The sequence below is a fragment of the Dendrobium catenatum genome, unplaced genomic scaffold (assembly GCF_001605985.2).
Source record: "Dendrobium catenatum unplaced genomic scaffold, ASM160598v2 fragScaff_scaffold_414, whole genome shotgun sequence".
NCBI classification, from domain to species: domain Eukaryota; kingdom Viridiplantae; phylum Streptophyta; class Magnoliopsida; order Asparagales; family Orchidaceae; genus Dendrobium; species Dendrobium catenatum.
In genome coordinates, this window is record NW_021318876.1 from 833,751 (window position 1) to 855,374 (window position 21,624).

Consider the following 21,624-nt stretch of genomic DNA (forward strand, 5'->3'; position numbering starts at 1 on the left):
GTTTTTTTACTGCACTACCATGAGCATGAATTTTTCTTAGAAAAAAAATGAAAATTCATCTTTGACATGATCATCAATACCGGTCATAATTCTTTAATTGGTCAATCAAAGGTCGTCGTGTCTGACAATATTTCCAATCTTTGATATCATTTCCTCCTCCTTTGCAAGGTCTTATTTTTGATGTACCACTATTTTGCTGCCACGGAGATATACAACGCAATACGTGTGTTCATTGCTGCCTATGTCTGGATGACTGGATTCGGGAACTTCTCTTACTATTATATAAGGAAGGATTTTAGTCTTGCACGATTTGCTCAGGTACCTATGATTGTTAACCTTCATGTTGTAATATTTATGTTCTTGCATATACGCTGTTTTACTTATGTTATTGTCGACAATTTTAATAAATGAAATGCAGATGATGTGGCGTCTAAATTTCTTTGTGATATTTTGTTGCATCGTCCTCAACAATGATTACATGCTATATTATATCTGCCCAATGCATACGCTCTTCACAGTCATGGTATACGTGACGCTTGGTATCTTCAACAAATACAATGAGATTGGGTCAGTGATGGCTGTGAAGATCATGTCCTGTTTTTTGGTGGTGTTCTTGATTTGGGAAGTTCCTGGGGTTTTTTATCTTCTTTGGAGCCCCTTCACCTTCTTTTTAGGTTGGTTTCTCAGATCCTACATACTACAGAGCCCTCTTTTGTTTTTGATAATCTCACACAAGTGACAGTTGTGCTTTCCGGTTGCAGGGTATAAAGATCCAGAGCCTTCTAAGGCGAACCTCCCTCTTTTGCATGAGTGGCATTTCAGATCCGGACTTGATCGCTACATCTGGATCATAGGAATGATATATGCTTACTACCATCCAAATGTGAGTTTTTTTAGCATCATTTGTTGATTGATTTATTATGTTCCCATTCCAAGCTATTTACTATCCCACTGTTTCTTTCTTGGAGCGTTGGATTTGTGATTATGTGAGGTTTCTTAGGTATTTCAATCCTCTTCCATATCAGGTTGAAAGATGGATGGAAAAAGTTGAAGAAGCTGAAGCCAAACTCAGGTTCTCAATTAAAACATGTATAATTGCAGTTAGTTTGATGGTAGGCCCTACGATTCACTTTGTTAAGATCAAGTCTCTATCTTTTTATAATTAAGTACATGACTAATGAATCCTATTTTGTTAGGTTGGTTTTTTGTGGTACGAGTACATTTACAAACTAGATAAAGTTAGTTACAATAAGTATCATCCCTATACGTCATGGATCCCAATCACGTAAGTACAGAGTTTATTCAAGAAAAAATGTCCCTTTAATTCAAATTGGTACTGTTTCTCAACTAATACCTCCTTTTATTATGTTTTTTAGTGTTTATATTTGCTTGCGAAATGCAACCCAGCAGTTGCGAAATTATTCCTTGACTCTTTTTGCGTAAGCCAAATCTTCTGGACAATTATTGCCATTTTTCTTGAGTTTTCATTTTATATCAATATGCAATCATCCTTGTTTCATTATTTTATTTCTACTGCTTAGGTGGCTTGGCAAGATCACGCTTGAGACATATATCTCTCAGATCCATATTTGGCTTCGGTGAGAATGGAGTTTGACATTTATAAAATGTTTTTTTTTTCTTTTTATCTAATTCTAATCAAATAGCTTCTTTAACTAACGTGTTTTCTCTAATAAAATAAACAACTGAGTCATCGTATCATTTTTTGGTTATAAGCAAACAATGAATATATGAGTTTGGTTTTCTTTAGGAATAATTTTTGTCTTCTATTCTGATATAAATTGTGTTAGAACTGATTTGATCATTTATTTTAAAATTAATGCAATTTAAAATTTTCATATACAACACTATTCTTCATACAACAACAACAACATCAAGCCTTTATCTCACTACGTGGGGTCGGCTATATGAATCCTTTTTCTCCATTGTGTCCTATTAAAAGTCAAATTCTCGTTTAAATCTAATAAAGAAAGGTCATTCCTAATATTTTCTAACCAAGTCTTTTTAGGTCTACCCCTACCTTTCTTAATATAAGTCAAATCTAATACCTCTACTCTCTTAACTGGGTCGTCGGAAGGCCGCCTTTTTATGTGACCAAACCATCTAAGGCGACTTTCTCTAATCTTATCTTCTATTGGAGCTACTCCAACCTTTTCACGTATATGCTCATTTCGTATCTTATCTCTAAGGGTAAAGCCACTCATCCACCTGAGCATCCTCATCTCTGTCACACTTAACTTAGTATTATGCTTCTCTTTTAATGGCCAACATTCGGCACCATAAAGCATTGCAGGCCTCACTACCATCTTATAGAATTTTCCCTTAAGTTTGAGGGGTACATTTCTATCACATAACAAGCCCGATGCATTCCTCCACTTCAACCATCCAACTTGAATTCTGTTGATAATATCCCCATCTATTTCACCATCACTTTGAACAATTGATCCAAGATATCTAAAACGTGTACTCTTATTAATGACTTGATCGTCCAAAGTCACAATCCCCTCACTAGGTCTATTACTACTAAACTTACACTCCATATATTCCGTTTTAGATCTACTCAAGCGAAAACCTTTAGACTCTAAGGTTGACCTCCATAATTCAAGTTTACCTTCAACTCCCTCTCTAGTCTTATCAACAAGAAGAATATCATCAGCAAAAAGCATACACCAAGGTACATCCTCTTGCAAATGTCTAGTGAGAACATCCATGACTAAAGCAAAAAGATATGGGCTTAAGGCTGATCCTTGATGTAACCCAACCGAAATAGGGAAATACTTGGTCAATCCACCTTGTGTTTGAACACAAGTAATAGCTCCTGCATACATATCTTTAATGATTTGAATATAAGCATTATTGACTCCTTTCTTTTCAAGAACTCTCCATAGCACTTCTCTTGGAACTTTATCATATGCTTTTTCTAAATCAATAAATATCATATGTAGATCCTCCTTATTTTCTCTATATTTCTCCATCAAACCTCTTAATAAATGTATGGCTTCCATAGTCGACCTACCCGGCATGAATCCAAATTGATTTTGAGAAACATTAGTATCACGCCGTAACCTATGCTCCATAACTCGCTCCATAGTTTTAAAGTATGACACATTAACTTAATACCTCTATAATTCGCACAATCTTGTGCATTCCTTTATTCTTAAAAATAGGAATTAACACACTCATTCTCCACTCTTTTGGCATCTTCTTAGTCTTCAAAATAGTATTAAAAAGTTTAGTAAGCCATGAAATTCCTTCATCTCCTAAGCATTTCCACACATTTATTGGAATATCATCAGGTCCAACAGGTTTTCCACCCTTCATTTTCTTTAAAGCCTCTCTAACTTCAATTTTACTAATACGCCAATAAAAACATAAATCTTTATTTTCATTTAGGGTGCTAAGGTCAGTATAATCAATCTTATTTTCACAATCTTCATTAAAAAGTTTAGCAAAATATCTCATCCACCTTTGTTGAATATCATCTTCTAAGAAAAGTAATTTTTGATCTTCATCCTTAATACACTTCACTTGAACTAAATCCTTACTACTTCTATCTCTTTGTTTGGCTAACTTATACATATATCTTTCTCCCTCTTTAGTATCTAATCTATTATATAAATCACTAAAAGCTAATGTCTTTGCATCGCATATTGCTTTCTTAGCATCCTTACGAGCCACTTTATATAAAAACTTAAAAAAAAAAAACTCATAAAAACTTTTCTCTCTCCATACTTAGGTCAGTATAGTCGGTCAATATAGTCCATATGACTTGACATTTCATTCACTTTCTTTATTTTTTTAATCCCATTTTCATAAACATAATAGATTACTTTTCTGTATTAATATGTATCAGAAGTAAAGCATAATATGAAGAATTCATCATTTAAATACTTAGATATGTATTTTCTTAAATGGTGTTATAGTTTGAGTTAAATAAAAATATCATGAACTTTCCTTTAAACATGTGATTATACAAAATTGATTGAATTTTTTTGATAACATTTGATGTTAGTATGCTCAATATGAAGAAATTATAAAAATGTACACACAACAATTCAATTAAATTTAAAAGAATTTACACACAGTAGACGTATGGATAATTTTTCTTTTATATTAGAAATTGAGTATCTCCTTGCAATTAAATGATGCTCCCCGAGAACAGATTTCCTTATTGTTCAGTTATTCGTAAACTATCTAAAAATGACAATTTTCTCGAATCGATTCAAATTCCTAATTCAATAACTAATTAAATCTATCTTTGGAATGATATTTATACCTTGAATGGATTTCTCCTCATTCAATTCTGAAAATCTACCAACCCAAATCTAAACTAGATTCATTAGAAATATTGCAAAAAATTGAATTGTTAGCCTAAAGCCTAGCTCGTTCTCTCGTCCTCCCCTTTTCTTATTCTCATCGTCTGCTTACTTCCCTTCTTTCCTTCCTACCGCCTGCTCTTAGCAAGCCCTTGATTCTGCCTCTAGCAACTAATTGGAAAAGGAAACAAAAAATGGTATCTGCTTAATTAGGGTTCAGGTATATATATATATATATATATATATATATATATGCCACAGTACAATAAATGGAAGCTAGAACAACATTAAATGAAATTTTGGGAAAATTAATTTAAGAGATAAACTTATTATATAAACTAATATAATTTCAGTTTTTATATATACATCTATATATCAAATCGTAATGAAATATTTAATTTAATAAAAATAATTTTGATAATTTTCATGTTGCGTGAAAATTGGGTTAATTTTTTTGTTAAGAGTAAATTTTAATCTGATTATTTTTTTTTCATATTTTTTAGTATTATAATCTTCCTCCCCTTATAAGAATTTCATTATTAAAATTCTTTTCCTTAACCATCATTCAAATAGATGCCAAATTTTTTGTCTCATTTTTTTTTTCTAGTTGCTTCTTTTTCTAGTCTGTGACTTCACTACACATCATAAAGAATGTGCTTGTTTCTGAACTTTTTAACATCAAATTCCTTAATTCTTTCTAGTTCTTTTATGTAAGTTAGATTTTTCTTTCCTCAATTTCATCATGTGATATTCTCTGATGTGCATTTGTAAGCTATTTTCTCAACATTGACTTATGAAACATATCATGTATATCAAATGTATTAGTTAGCAATGATAGTGTAGGCAATTTTTTCAATCTTCTCAATGATTTCAAATGCTACTATATATTTGGGATTCAGTTTATCTCCTTGCCTAAATATATTTATCCTTTTCTAGGTCCTGACTTTCATAAATATGAAATCGCCAATTTCAAACTCTACCATTCTTTGTGTTGGTTTATAATATTTATATTAATGATCATGTGTGACTTTCAGTTCATCTTTATTTAATTTAATTTTTTCTATAGCGTCATCTATTAACTCTAGATCCATCAATTATCTTTCTTTCACTTCAACCCAGCTTAATATAGTTTTACCCTCCCTGCCATACAATGCTTAATATGGTTCTATTTTAATATTGGATTTGTAATTGTTGTTATAAGCATGCTGCAGCATTAGAATGGAATTCTCCTAGCTACCATCAAAATCCAAAATGCGTTATCTTAGCATATCTTCTAATGCTTGAATAGTCGTTTCTGATTAACCAAAAGTTTGTGGATTGAATACTATACTGAGATTTAACTTTGTACCCAAACCTCATGAATACCTCTCATCAACTTAGAAGTGGATCTGCCATTTCTGTTAGATAAAATCATTTTTGATGTGTCATATAATATGAAAATCTTTTTCATAGATAATCTTGCTAATTTCTCAACTAAATCTATTTGTTTAATAGGCAAAAAGTTAGTGGATTTGGTCAATCTGTCAATTATTAGACAAATGCAATCATGACTCAAATTGTGAAATCCCATATAAATCTATTGTAATTTCTTTCCTCTTTCATTGTGGGATTGGTAATGACTGCAATAGTCTACTTAGTCTCTAATGTTCAGGCTTCACTATCTAACATGTTTCACACTTGGATACATTCTTAGCAGCATCTTTCTTCATGCCTGGCCACCAAAATACTAATTTGAAATCATTGTACATTTTTTGACTTTTTGGATGAAGAGTATATCCTGAGTGATGAACTTTTTACAAAATCTTCTACCTCAAAAGCTTATTCTTAATGATATTTTTTCTTCAATAGTGATTTCCTATCTCTTTGTTGAATTGACTTGCTTAACTAATTTTAGATATTGAGAAAATGATCAAAATGGTTCCTCAACGCTTTGTGAGGGACCAACTATGATGCACAAACACGAACATAGTGACACGGATACAACACGACGCAGACACGAGACGCGCCAATTATTGAAAATATATGACACAGACACGTGTTGGACACGATATTATAGTTTATATTTTAAAAATAATTTATAAAAATATAATAAGTATAATATTAAAAATAATTTAGAAAAAATAAGTCTTTTAACTAGAATTTGTGCTTAAAATGATTAATATTAGGATGTCGAGAGTCGGGTGTTGATCCCGATTATCTATTATCGAGAGAGGAGATGTCAATATTGTTGAGAGAAATGAAAGTCAAATTTCAAATGTGTGTCCAATTGAATTGGAGATCATTTTCAAATGTTGATGCTGTAGATGCTGATGGTGTAACGACAATATAAATTATGACTAAATTTTTTTGAAATAAAACTAAAATTGTTAATAAATTTTTAATTTAAATACATTTGATAAATTTTTTTAGAAAAATTATATTTAATAAATGATTAATTAAAAAATGCTCAAAATACCTTTACATTTAACACCATTAACTCTAACATTGAATGTTAGGACAAAAAAGTCACATTTTAAAGAGCCGAGGGATCAAATTGGCCCCTCAAAAGAGTTGGAGACCATTTTGGTCCCTCGGAAAAAGTTGAGGGACTATTTTGATCCTTTTCTCTCTAGGTATTCATTGATTCCTTTCTTAGATTTTTTTTTTTAATATGTCTACTAATGTCGGCTTAACAATCATCTAAAGCGAAATCCTGTGTTATGAAATCTTTTGATCTGTAATTGTAAGGCTTCTATTTCCTTAATCAGGTAAGCATCTAGCTTGCAATATTTGTGGACTTTCAACTTAATGAATCATCGGTAATATTTGTTCTTTTTTTTTAAGGACAATATTGTATATCCATATCATAGTTTTTAATTAATTCAAACTATCTTGTCCACCTCAATTTTAACTGCTTTTATTTGAAGATGTATTTTAAATTCAGATGATCAATAAATGTTTTATATTTTACTAAAAATAAATAGTGTATCTTCAAAGAAAATATCACGAGTAATTTTAGATCATGTGTTGCATAATTTCTCTTATGTGGTTTCAACTGCCTTGATGCATAAAAATTACTTTTTTATTTTGCATTAAAACATAATATAATCCTTTCAAAGATGCATCATTATAATTTAAAATCTTTCTATTTTTTATGGTATATCTAACATTGTTGCAGTTGTCAGATGCTTTTTTAATTTTGGATATTTTTTATACGTTATTCTGTCTATTCAAACGTAACATCTTTTCACATTAGTTTCAATAATGGTATAACTATTTGTGAAAATACTTTGACGAATCTTCTATAGTATCCAACTAACCTTAAAAAAATAACAAACCTTTATAACATTCTTTTGTGTAGTCATTTCAATATTGCTTTCATCTTATGAGGTCCAGTGAGATTCGTTCAGAACTGAGAATATGCCCTAGAAATGCAACACTCATCATCCAAAATTCATATTTTGAAAAATTTGCATACATTTGTTTATTCCTTAACAGGTGCAATAATATTCCCAAATATTCAAACTTGATCTTCATCAGTTTTAAAATATATGAATATATCTAAATAAATATAATTATAAACTAGTCAATATATGGCTTGAATATCTGATTCATCAAATTCGTAAAAATTTAGAAGCATTTGTTGACCCAAATATCATCACTAGAAACTCATAATGACCATACCTAATTTTAAAAGATATCTTTGTTATATCTACATCTTTAACTCTGACTTGATGATGTCTTGTTCTCAAATGAACTTTAGGGAATACTATTGGAACTTCTAACTAACCAAGCAAATCATTGATTCTTGACAATCGATATTTGTTCTTGATTGCCATTTTATTTATTTATTTTATAACCGATGCACATTCTCATTTATTCATTTTTCTTCCTAATGAAAAGCATAAGTGCCTGCTAAGATAAATTGTTTGGTCTAATGAATCTCATCAATTCGTGCAACCAACATTTCAATTATTGTAATTCAATAAGAGCCATTCTTTAAGGAGATTTGAATATTGTTGATGTTTTGGGTCTGTAATTCAATCCCAAATTCAACTTCACTTTTAGGTATCAATCCAAATAACTCCTCCAAAATGCATCAAAAAATTCTGCTACAATTAAAATATTCTTTAATTCGTGAAATCTTTATTTAATGCTTCAATTTTCATTAAAACACCAGTTGAACACTTCTTATCCATTTATTAATCTTATTGATTAGGGAAGACATCATAGTCTTATTACAAGAAAAGTAAAATGGGTTTTTGTTAGATAATTCAATTCAACTTTTATTTACCAATATTGAATTGTAGTGAACTGTTCAATTAACCAGTCTATTCTCAGAAGAACGTCAGAAGTTGTTATGGTTATTACAACCTGTTCTATTAATAAATTTTTAGCTTGAATCTCAATGTCAACAACACATTTTCTGTTTTGCATGCAAACTTTCTCCACAATGCATCATAGCACATAATAAATGTATAAAGAATATAATATGAAATGATAAACTAGAAGCAAACTTTTAGAAATAAATGAAAGTGAAAGATCTGAATCAACTAAATTGTATCAAATTGATTGGAGATCAAAAGCATACCTCTAACCACATCTTTTAATTCCTCAGCCTCTTGAGATGTGAATCATGTGATAGTAAAAACTCTTGCTTTCATTGGTTGATTGTTTTTATTATTCGAAGTCTCTCCTTTTACTTGTTGCACTGACGACTTTCACTAAAACTGAGATTTTTCTGACTTGTTACCTTTTAAAATATTTCTTTGCTGAACTTGTCCGTCTACTCTTGCGGCTTGCTTTTGTTCTTCTTTAAAGGGCAATCTATTTTATAGTGTTTAATTTCTCTATACCTGAAATACTTGCCAGAGCCAACAAGATACTGCTCAAAATATCTCTTTGCAAACTACTTACATACTGGCTTCTTAAACAGAATCTTTTTCTGTTTGCTATCAAATTTGAACTTCTTATTCTTGAAATTATCTCCTTTATTGAAATGCCTTTTCTTGCTAGATTGTTGCTCCGAATTCTGCTATGAAGAATTCAGCTCATTTTCTATTTTTCAAGCTCTTTCCATTGAAAGTCAAAATTCACTGATAGCAGAAGGTGTTATTCTCAACTGATCTCTGAGGCTTCTAAAAAAATTGTGATGCCTTTCTTCCTGAGTGTTGACATAATGAGGAGCATATTTGGATAGAAATGTGAATTCTGCCTCATATTGCACTATTATTTTTGATCCTTGAGTCCGGTTGAAGAATTTATCCTATAATTTTAGTCTAGCTAATGGTGGAATAAACTAGTCTTTGAACATCTTCACAAAATTATCCCAATCAATCATTAATAAAAGCATCCTCCTAAACTTTTCACGATGTTGTGCCTGCCACAATCTCTTAGCTTCTCCGTCTAACACAAATGTTGCCAATATGACTCTTTTATTGCCAGGGAAAATCATATCATCCAAAATTTTTACTGTGTTAAATAACTATTCTTTAGTAACAGATGAATCACTTTCTCCTTTGAATGCTGGTTGGTTTAAAGACTGAAATATCTTTAAGTGCTTATCTAACTTATAACCAAAATTAGATCTTGACCTTACTTGAAGAATATTTTTAAATCGATATCAATTTGTCAACCGCTAGAAAAATCAGATGCATAATATCATGTAGTTTTTTGGGTTTGGTCTTTTCATTTATTATATTTTGACCTCCACTTCTATTCGATCTGTTTTTAATTTGCCTATTTGTTTCTTTTGCTGGCCAGGATGACTAATCAACTATTATTCTGGCATAGTTATCCATAAATACATAAATTTACTTATTTGATTCAATATATTATATGATTATGATGTGAGGCATAAGCCACTTCTAAATGTGACTAAATTATCTACCCCAAGAAAATAAACCTGTAGCTCTATAGCATCAGACTCAATCTCATTCCTAGATTTATTTCTAATTCCAATTATGCTTCTATTATAATTTATAATTCAAACTTTGTTATGATACCAATTTTTATAACTCCCAATTTTGACCCCCCTCCAATCAATCTTGAGGCATAATAGAGTCTGACAATCTAGAAAAACATATTTCCTACAACATGTCTTTTGCCTCTTATCAATTATGATTATGTAAATAAAAAATTAATTTGTCTAAATCATCACAAGTATACATTATATATTGCAATATGTTAATACATTCATCATTATCATTAATATGAAAATCATGTTGCCAATTGTATTGTTTTGTGTGTTGCTTGCTCTGACATTTTACATGGAGCATTTTTTCACCCCAATGTAATTATACGTTCCTTGCGGGAAGCTCGTCATTCCGATCATTACCTTGACCCTTTATCGCTTGTTGTCTGAGTTGGCTTTTTCTCCGATTTTTGGCGGCAATATTTGGTTGGTTGATGTGGCTAGGCTAGAGACTGTTTGCAGCACATGGATTGTTGTGGACTTTGCTTTTATTGCTTGGTGCTATTTTTGCATGACCAACCATCAATATAGCAGTCTGTTCATTTCTATGGTTCTCATAATATTTTGAAGATCAACCATGACTCCACAACAGATTCTTGCTACACAAATCCAGAACTGTACATTTAAAAAGCTATTGTACAGGAGAAAATTGGTCACCTGCATGTGGCTCTAATTGCTCCTTTCTCTTGTTTGAAAACCACAGTAATAATATCTATTGAGCTACATGTTTAATGGGATGAATAATTTTAGTATAAAATTCAAACCTACAAGAATATAATATAAATTTTATGCTGAATATATGAATTAATGTAACATTATTGTGTTCATAAATATAACTTGATTAGTGCAATAGAGTTTTAATATTTTATTAATTAAACATGTAAAAAAATGTAATTAGAAATGAAAAACTCGGCTGTTTGCAAGAAAATGAAATATGGTTGAGTGTCAAATCATTTAAATGCAATAGTATAGGCAATTGTTAGTATTATATTACTTGCTTTATTATTATTATTATTATTATTTTTCAGTCTGAGTAATCATTATTTGTTGGAATATTGCGAAAAATTGGATTCTTACCCTTAACACCTATATTTTCATCTCCTTCATCCTTGTTTCTTGTTCTCTTATTATTTCTTCTTCTTTTTCTTATTTCTTTTCTTTCCTTCTTTCGGTCTGCTCCCAACAAGCCTTTGTTTCGGTCTCCACCAGCTCATGGGGAAAGAAAATAGAGGAATGGCATTTTCCTGGTTAGAGCTTGAGGTTTATATATACATGTATAGTAATTATACAAGTTAGATAACTAAATCTCATTGCATGCATCCATTTTGCACTAATTCCAAAACAGTCATTGCATGCCGGTTAAAGTGGACGATAGGTGTTGCTACAGTACAATAAGATGCTGTAATATTAAATGAAACTTTAGGAAAACTTATTTGATAGATAAACTAATTTTATAAATTAATGTAATTATATTATTTATATATCAAAATGATCTTAGTTAAATATATAATATTATAAAAGTAATTTTGATAATGGGATGTGTGAAAAATGAGATATATATTTACTTTTTTTTTTTAATTTCAATCTTTAATTTTTCATGTTTTTAAGTGTTACAGAGAAAGAAAATGGGGAAGAGAGTGAGAATAGGTGAAAGAGAGGAAGAGATGAGAGTTGTCTATGATAGTAGTTTTGGCGTGGGGACCAAGAGTGACAAGAGATCAATTGAGGAAGCAAAGAGTGAAGGAGCTTGGCTTGGCAAGAGTATGGAAACTTGCAGGTGAAGTTTGGGAGATGACTTAGGTAGAGGGAGAGAAGAAGATGGAGAGGTGGCGAGATCAAGTCTCGATTTGGAGAAAGGGGGCTCAACAGTTGGGTGGTGCATAGAAGTGTACGCGGGCTTGTGTTAAGAGAATGAATGAACTTTTGGTATTCATGAGCTAGGGAGGTGAAAAACAAAGAACCCCTTTTTCACATTGTTAGATGACGTGACTTCCCATAGGATCGAGGCAGGTGTAGATGAGGTTTTCATGGGATTTATGAGATTTTGCTCGAATTGAGAAGAATTTTTCAATATCAAGTAAAAAATAATTAATAAAATAAAATATGATTAGAATAAATCAAATTAAAACACATGTTATTATTTTATTAGCATAGTTTCTCATAACTCACACATCTTGAATTTCACATCATCATCTCACATAGGCAAATTTTGCTTTTTCATTTTCCTGCATTGCATTGGCTAATATGGATGTCGTTTTTTGGGCAATTTTAATGTTATAAATGCATCGGTGTAGTTTGTTCTGAGAATGGATGATGTTTGAGTGATTTTAATTGTGGTCGAGATATTTTGAACTCAATATGTGCAGCGACGGGTTCGTTGTTTGACTTTTTGGTCGAGATTGATCAAATTGATTAGGGTATAAATACTGAGGTCAACATTATCGATGTAAGCTTAATGAGTGTGTGCATCAATTGGAGTAGTAGGGTATCTATTTTAGCATGTATGCGTGTGCATCAACTTTGCACTACCCCAATTCTACCATCGCCAACAATTTTTTAGTCCGGTTGTACTTGTTTGATCTAACTGGTCATATCATCTCCTCTAGGATTGTAATTAAATAGAACCTAAAACCTACCTCCATATTATACCCAATACATCAGTCAAATCAGATATTTATTTGCGCAAAATTTGCTACACTTCTTATCTAAGCCCAAATAAACTTAAATTTTTATTTAGACGAGCTTGATCCAAACTTGATCTGTATTGTAAAGCTTATTTACTCACAAATGCATATGAGCTTGCTCTCCAGTTCAATGTTTAAAATTGCGTATTCGGGTATTGAGGTGTTTTTCATTCGTGAGACGTGGCGTAAGTCTCAAGGCGTTTTGAGGCGTAAGCCTCAAAATCAAAAGATTGCGTAAACATAAAATGATAATTTTTTATATTCTGATGAGTGAATAATATAAAACATAAAAAAACATAAGATATTAAGTGAAATCAAAATATCTCAATAATAAGACAACATTTTTTTTTTTCTATTTGAACTTAATCAAATAAGACAACATGAAATATAGTTCAACACAAAATTTTATCTTTTCCAAATCCCAGTATTCTTTTCATTAACATATAATTCCAATTTCCAAAAATAAATAGCAATGACATATCACATAAGAACTCATAAGTCATCAGCACTGTCATCACTAAGGGGTTCTTCATTTGAATCGTCATTATGGTGAACTGCTCTCTCCCCTTCCTCCTCTCCTATAGAGTCCAATGTCGGGCATTTACTTCAAGATTTATGTAAGTTTTAATATATGTAGTGTGAGGCGTAAGCCTCATGCCTGTGAGGCGAAGCGGGCCTCAAGGCGGACCTCAACCAAGTTGAGGCGCAAACCTCATAAAAAAACTCGAGGCGTAAGCATCGAGACGTTTTTTACTAGAATTGCGCAAAGGCGGGCCTCAAGGCGAGCCTCATATTGCGCAATTTTAAACCATGCTCCAGTTTGCTTGTAAAAAAAGAATGAGGGATTTGTATTGTTGAATTTAGAAACTCAGTTTTTTACTATGAAATTAACATTCAAATATTTTTCTTTATAGATCCTTTGAGAAAAATTATAAGATAACAATAATTGCTTCTCCTAAAGCATGTAGATATTTAAACAAGCTTACACCTTAATCAGCATTTTCAAACGTGCAAAAAGAGCAATCAGAGTGGGATGGCTCCCTCTTCATTGCTGCAACATGCTAGGATCGCCTGATGATAGTGGTAGAATGCATGCATCACCATCCCTTTGTAAAGCAAGTTTTGTTTCCATTCCACAAAACAAATTGCTAGAATATGTTTTGATATTTTAAATATGCATTATGATCTTCCATTCGCCGAGTTCTTCCGGTTGTCTCTCCTTTACCCTCTGTGGTACTCTCTCTAGCATCTCTTTGTGGCTCTCTCTCGTCTCTCCTCTCAGGCACTCTCAAGGGAATTTCCCCGCCCTCCTATTAGTGTTTTCTGAGATTGCGAATTCAGATTTTTCTTGATCATCCTTTCAACTTATCACTATTTAGCAACATCTTTCTTCTTCTAGAAAGTCTTTTCACTTTTTTCTTCTGCAAAATTTTCTTCAATTTGTTCCTTCTTCATATTTTGAGGGAAGAAAAGCTGCGTTGATGACTTTCTTAGGAATTCCTTCCTTCGTGCTGCTGCTGTGTTTTGTTTTTGGAAATCTTTTTCTTTTGAGTTTTTTCATCTTTTTCTCATTCCCGTTTGCCTCTGATTTGTGGGTTGCCTTTTTTTTTTTTTAATTTAAAGAAAATAAATGTTTTGAAAAAAAAAAGACAAAAAACATTACTCTGTTCAAGGTGTTGTTTTTTTGGTGACTTCACTTTCGTTGTTGGTTTGTTGGGGAAATGGGAGCTGTGATGATTTTTATTTTCATAAACATGCATGGTTCTTTCTTTGAAACTTATGTTGGTTTTAATTTCAGAATTTGCACTGTTTCTAATTTTTTTCGCTGGGCCTTGATTATGCTTATGGGTTTGCGTTCTCTGTTCAAGATTCCCTATATTGTTTTTCTCCGTTATCTTCTTCATTTGGGCTGCCTCCGTTGAGTGGCTTCCTCTTACAGAGTTTGTCTTTTATTGATCTAACAACCCTTTGTTTGTATTTGCTCATATTTGGATACTGGTTTTGCTTCTTTGTTCTGCCTTATCAGGATGTTGTGTTGCTTTTATTGCTATATGGTTCTTCGTTGTTATGATTATCTTTTACTCGATTTCTTGTTCCGTTATGTGCTCGGTATCGGGCATGTGAAAATCTGACATAACCATGTTAATGGAGCCAACATACATTAATGTGTTGTTCATTGGAAACTATAATGATACCTTGTATAATTTTGGCGGCTTACAAGGAGTTTTTTTTTGGTGATTGAGGCTTTTTTAGCATTTAATTGAATTCATTTAACACAGAAACGAGTGCTGTTTTGCTAAAAAAATTGAAAATTTTCAGGTCAAATCTTTTTTTTTTTCATACGTTAAATAAAGCATAAGCATAACATTTACCACTTTGCTTGTGAAGAGAAAATGCTTAACTTGTATTATTTTGTTTTATTAAATTAGACTCATGGCGGGTGAGAAAATCTTCTTATTGCCAGCATATTGAATATTTTTCGAGTTTAATCAACTATTATATCTGAAAAGGTTAGAGGAGATGAAAAAGAGGAGCAAAACGAGAAAGTTTGGATGGTTTCTTGTTTATGATCAATGTCTCAGTCCTCTATGCTAGCCGTCTCATTATGTTACTGTCAAAATCCTAACCATCCCTTCCCATGGACAACATGGGGATCCATGGGAGGCTCACGTGGATCATGTTGTTAAATCTCAGTCGTAACTTGGCCCTTGATCCCTTGACCAGCATGGGGATCCATGGGAGGCTCACCTGGATCACTCCGATCTCCTTCTATATTTGGGCGGCTGATTTAGGAAAGATTATATTAAGGCAATTATGTATTATTGTATAGTGATATTTTTGTGTAATAAAATTAAGCATTTTCCCTCTCAAATTCTCTGAATTTAACATGGTATTAGAGCCTTGATTGCCTTGGCCGTAATTCCGAGTTTTTTTATTGTCTGAAGGGAAGGCCCAACCTTTCTTTTAGAAACGAAAGGGAACGTATTCCAACTTGATCAAGAGAGACTAACTTCTAGTGCGTCTCGTTTTGAGGAGTCAAACGAGAACCCCGTGGTCTCTACTTTCGATTTAGAGAGACGAACAACTCGTAACCCCTGTCGCATGTGTGCGATTGAATGGGACTAGAGAGGCATGAAGCCAGAAGATTCTACAGATGTGTCTAGAAGATGATTGAGCGGGCTTGCGCTCAATGTTGCTTGTGATCAAGGGCGAGCCGGTTCTTGTGTTTTGCTTCCTACTCGCTTACGTTCAGAGCAGTCGAGCAAGTGAGAGGGCTTCCCTTTTCGGTCTTCTGCGTGCGGCTAGAGAAGGCACACGAAACCCCTCTCGTGCGTGCCTACCTGGGGGCCGAACTGAGTGAAAAAGAGGATCAAGAGAGGGAGCGAGCAGAAACCGTGTACGTGTGTGACGAATGTCACTTCTTAACTCGCGTTCTCGCCTTCTTCACTGTCACTGACATAATCATCATTGAGAACCTTGCTTGTCGGATTTGAACTGAAGTCAATTTGCTGGATTTGAAGCTCGCATATGGAACAATCCTATTATGTGGAGTTGCCTAGACAATGCACATGGTGGGGAAGAAGATGGTTTTCTTGATGGTAAGGCAGTTCACTGCTACGGTCCAATGCATGCTTATGGTGACCGAAGAGTTGGTGAGCACATAGATGGTGAAGTACACTACTTCCGTAAGTAGGGAGTTGATCGTGGATATTGATGGTGAGGCTATAGAGATATTAGAAGGACTTTATTCTACCCTAAAGGAGCTGGCGTGTCACAACTCAACCCGATTAGGATAGGTTCTATCGTGTTAAGATGTGACAGGAAAATCTCAAGATCTAGTTTTGAAATGTTTTAGATTCTTTTTCAATATTCGTTTTAAATAAACTATAGACTTTAGAGTTACTAAAACATTTAAAGACCGAAAATAAACTCATTTTTTTTATTTCATTAAAATATATCTACACTATAATACATGGCTACAATAGAAGCTACAAAACGAAATAATAAATTTGTCATGACTGTACAAAAATTAAAATAGGAAACTACCTATAATCTCAGAAAATATTCATAATCATTCGATTTTAAAATGAAGTACCCTTCTCATTGTATGTTTATAGGCTAAATATGTCAACTGTACTGGCACTACTTGATTTAGAGATGTTGTCCATGCACTTTTATGTGCAAACGATCCTTAGATTTTCATAATCATTCGAACTAACAAAATTGGTTACATTTGTTTTTATCCATGATGCATGATGAACCTTTGCTTACTGCTTTGTATGGTTTAACTCTTCAACTGTACTAGCAGCTAAAGATGACAAGCTGGTTGTTGATGCATGGAGTGTTCGCCCTTCACTTATCTGGAAGGATGGACAATGGATGGAGTGGTGCCACTCTATGGAAAAGCAACCCAAGCCACATGAGGTTTGCATTCTCTTATTTTAGCTCTTTTACTTCATTTACTTACAGTTCCTTTGGTTTAGTTGATATAACATCTAGCATGTATTTTGTTTACTATCAGGGTGATACTCCACAAGAGAAACGACAAAGATTAGGCGGGCTTGAGACAATGAATCAATCGGAAGCTGATGCTGCTGGAATGGGAAAGCTTTCAAAGAATATGCTTATAGATGCATCTAGGAAACCTGACTCGAGATCATTAATTTTATCTGCGAAGGAGAGAACCTTTTCCATTGGAAAGGATTCAAGGGAGGTGGTTACTTCCAATGCATTTAAAGCAAAACGGACAGGCTTGCAGAAGGAAGGATCAAGGGTGGTTTTTGGGGTTCCAAGGCCTGGAAAGAAACGGAAGTTCATGGAAGTCAGCAAGCATTATGTAGCTGATAAATGTGAGAAGGCTAGAGAAGGTAGTGATCCCATCAAATTTACAAAATATTTGATGCCACAGGCATCTCAAAAGTTTAAGAATACCTCAAAAGTTGATACTAAAGGAAAGAAGCCTGGCGACAGCAAGTCTAGAGTTGGGGTTAAAGCTGATAATTCACAGTGCATTCAAGCTACAAGTCACGCTGAGAAGACCGATGGTTTGCTTACTACATCAAATGATGCACCCAGACATGAGAATCTTGAAAATGCCATATCCAGTTTCAGCAGTAATAGCAACAGTTTAGACAAGACGAATACATTTAAATTTGGTTCTTCCCTGCACCAAGCTGAAATTCCAGCTGCGGAGTCAGCATCGTCGGTGCTGTCTGCACCTACTGCTCTATCATCAAAGAAAAAGAATATTCTAGGTTCTGAATCAGATTTAGCTGTGAAAGCAAAACCTATTCTGAATAGGACATCCAAAGGTGATGATAAAGGACTTGGAAATCATGGAAAGGCAATACGTGGAGCCGTGGAGCCCCGTAGATCTAACCGTCGGATTCAGCCAACATCTAGGGTATGTTCAGTTCAGTTAATCTCTAGCTTAAAAATGATGTTTCATAAACTTTTTTACCATGTTGAGAACATTTCTTGTGCTATCTCAAACCGTTCTCTAATTCGATGGGTTTTGGCAAGTGCTTCTTTGCAATTTTTTTTGAGCATTTTAGGTACCAAGGTTTAGTTAAATCTGAATGCAATGATGCTTCTCTAGATGTTTGCATATAAAATGTTAGATATAGCTGAAACTACTTTGTTGTTTTGTAGTGTTCATAAGCACTAACTAGCATATTGCAAGATTTTTATTCAACAGCTAAAGAGATGGCGATGGCGCTGCCTCTCGTATGACAACTTTGCTGTATTGCCACACTTTTTAGAGCCTTCGTAGATATGCTCAGTGCCTGGAAGAGGTGAGAAGGGCGGTGTTTGAGGTGGAATTTTATGTGTCCACCTATTTGAGTCATGATGCCGTTAGGTTTGGTAATATTATCATTATTATTGAAGTCAACTGGAGTAGGTTGATTATGAATATGTCTCGACCTATTATGGGTATGCCCTATGCATTAAGCTTTCTCATGGCCAACCCAAGCGTAGTGAAAGATTTCGCCTAATAGTCCTGTTTAGGTTTGGGTGGGTGTGGACCCTAAAAATCTCTAACCAAGTTGTCATATTCAAGTGATTTTGGGTTAATTTTTTTTGATGAAAAATTTGATGTTTAGTTAAGACGCTATTCAGAGATATCATCCTCTAATAAAAACTTTATGATATGATTCTAAGTTTATCATAAGAGAAAGCTCCTACATTTTATTACTCGTCTCGATCACCAGAGAAAATTTTCAATTAAGACTAGTATATTTATTTTAAAATAATTTATTTTAGTGATGGCAATTTGGGAAATAATATGTTGTTATTGGCTTGAAGCTGATAGTATTGGGAATGATGATGAATCTGATCAAAATCTTTTGGTTTAGTCATCTTGGATTATCATGGAAATTGTTCTACTTAATTAGAGGTAGTTCACCCAACCATGGGTTGCATCGTCTATGAAGGCCTTGTAGGCATGGATGAAAACTTATTGAAGAGCCAATTTTAAGATCTTCCTTGTCAAATAGAGGGATTCATGCTCTATTAGCTTGCCTTATTGACTCACAACTTAGTAGGCTTAGTTGTTAGCGGGTTTTCAAGATTAGGCTACAAGCATAATATATTGGTGTTATTGCAATTTGGCTAATATTCTAGTTAAGGGGCACATTCTGCAGCTTTTATAAAATGAGATGTTTGGGTTTGATCATATGAATATGCTTGGTACAACATTGATCCTTTATGAGTTTAGTCAAATTTGATTTGTCATCCTTGTCATACTTATTAAATTAGTGTAGAGGATAGATGGATGAAGGCTCTGAGTGTGAAGCAACTGATTATTACGCCACTTTAGGGATTTAATATTTTATATTTTATGTCATATTTTTTGAGAGGGTCTTATATTTGAATGGAGTTCCCTTTTGGTATGATTTGCAATGATTGTGCCTATCGAGAAAGAGATGAAACTAAATTTTTTTACCGATTTTAGAATTTATTTTTATAATAAAGATATCCTAAGGTTTATATTGTGCTTTTAATCGTACCCATTATTAGAGATTTGGCTCGAAGTATGTTTCAGTATAGTCAGGATATTGATTTAATAGATTAACTTCTAGTTTTGATATTTTGTCACCTGGTTGAAAGTTCGAAATGTTCGTCTTTATAATTGAGGGGAGCTTGATTTTATAAATGAATTCATCCGTTTTGATATTTTGTTATCTTGGTGAAAGTTCGAAATTTTTGTCTTTATAATTGGGAGCATAATATTAAGTAGTAATTCCATTGGTTATGTGATAGGAAATACTTGAGTTCGCAAGCAAACCTATCTCTAATTGGTGAAAACAGCGAGATAATTGCAAAATCCGGGCAAAAACAGTCCCAAAACAATGGATTGCGAGAAGATAACAAAACCAAAACAAATGCCAAGCAAGATACAATTGATCCTCAATTTGAGAGGAGGATCGTTCTCTCCCAATCTCTAGACAAGATGCATAGAGCCCAAGACGCTAAAGAAATTCCAAGAGAAGTACAAAACAAAAGCATAAAAACTAACCCTAGACCAATCCCTCTCATAATACAATTAATTTCCTAATACAAACCTAATTCAAATATCTCTCATTCAAAATTTCCCTCTCCCCTAGCCGCCCACTCCTTCCCAAAATTTTCATGCGGGCCCCACATCTAGGCGGAATCAAAGGGGCGGACCCCTTGTTCCACCTCCTGTAATACTGAGCCGGCCTTTGGGCTGGCTCCTAGGCCGATTCAGGATGAACCGGCCTATCAATACCGCCCTCCCAAAGAATCACCTTGTCCTCAAGGTGAAAACTAGGAAACTGCTGTTTCACCCTCTCGTATGGCTCCCACGTGGCATCGTGGTCCTGCAGATTCTTCCACTTGACCAGCACTTCTTTCGCTCCATCTTCTTTCTAACGACCCCCCATCAACTCTAAGGGTTCCATAATCACCTCTAAATCCTCCGTAAGCGTGACCGGTAACTCTGAGCTGGCTGTGTAATCTCCAATGGCTCTTCTAAACTATGACACATGAAAAATCGGATGAATAGTTGCTGTGGGTGGTAGTTTCAGCCGATATGCTGCTACTCCGATTTTTTCCAATATTTCCTAAGGTCCAAAGTATCTTGGAGTGAGCTTTTCATTTCTCTTGTTGGCAACTGTCTTTTGCCGGTATGGTCGAAGCTTTAAGAACACTTTCTCTCCTGCTTCGAACTGGATGTCCTTTCTATGCACATCAGCCTGTTTCTTCATAATCTATTGAGCTCTCAGTAGATGTTTCTTCAATTCCTCTAGTACTCGATCCCTTTCCTCCAAGTACTCCACTGAAGAAACTGGAGTACTACTACTCTCAAAGTGCAACAAGTGAGGGGGGTTCCTTTCGTACAGCACTTTGAATGGAGTCATCTGTGAAGCCGAGTGAAAAGAGGTGTATTACCAGTACTTCGCCCAAGATAACCACTTGTTCCAAAGCTTGGGTGTCTCCGACACAAAATATCTCAAGTAGGTCTCCAAGCTCCTATTGACCACCTCCGTTTGGCCATCTGTCTGTGGGTGATAAGCGGTGCTCCTCTTCAGAACTGTCCCCTGTAACCTGAATAATTCCCTCCAAAAATGGCTGAGGAACAACTTATCTCTGTTTGACACGATCGCCTCTGGTACGCCATGCAATCTGA

At 33.9% G+C, this 21,624-nt stretch overlaps 2 protein-coding genes across 3 annotated transcripts in view; both read left to right on the forward strand.

The window, feature by feature from the left end:
* LOC110102076 (protein REDUCED WALL ACETYLATION 3-like) overlaps positions 1 to 1,636 on the forward strand; it is a 4,737-nt gene extending 3,101 nt beyond the window's left edge. Inside the window, exons 4-10 of the mRNA XM_020830255.2 lie at positions 169 to 318; positions 419 to 674; positions 762 to 883; positions 1,026 to 1,112; positions 1,197 to 1,285; positions 1,377 to 1,439; positions 1,542 to 1,636. Coding sequence (XP_020685914.1) covers positions 169 to 318; positions 419 to 674; positions 762 to 883; positions 1,026 to 1,112; positions 1,197 to 1,285; positions 1,377 to 1,439; positions 1,542 to 1,602 — 828 coding nt within the window. The 3' untranslated portion in view covers positions 1,603 to 1,636. The remainder of the gene's footprint in view (positions 1 to 168; positions 319 to 418; positions 675 to 761; positions 884 to 1,025; positions 1,113 to 1,196; positions 1,286 to 1,376; positions 1,440 to 1,541) is intronic.
* LOC110101992 overlaps positions 1 to 21,624 on the forward strand; it is a 60,687-nt gene that overhangs the window by 26,481 nt on the left and 12,582 nt on the right. For both annotated transcript variants that reach the window (XM_020830130.2, XM_028694194.1), the window contains exons 15-16: positions 17,281 to 17,396; positions 17,494 to 18,375. In XM_020830130.2, coding sequence (XP_020685789.1) covers positions 17,281 to 17,396; positions 17,494 to 18,375 — 998 coding nt within the window. The remainder of the gene's footprint in view (positions 1 to 17,280; positions 17,397 to 17,493; positions 18,376 to 21,624) is intronic.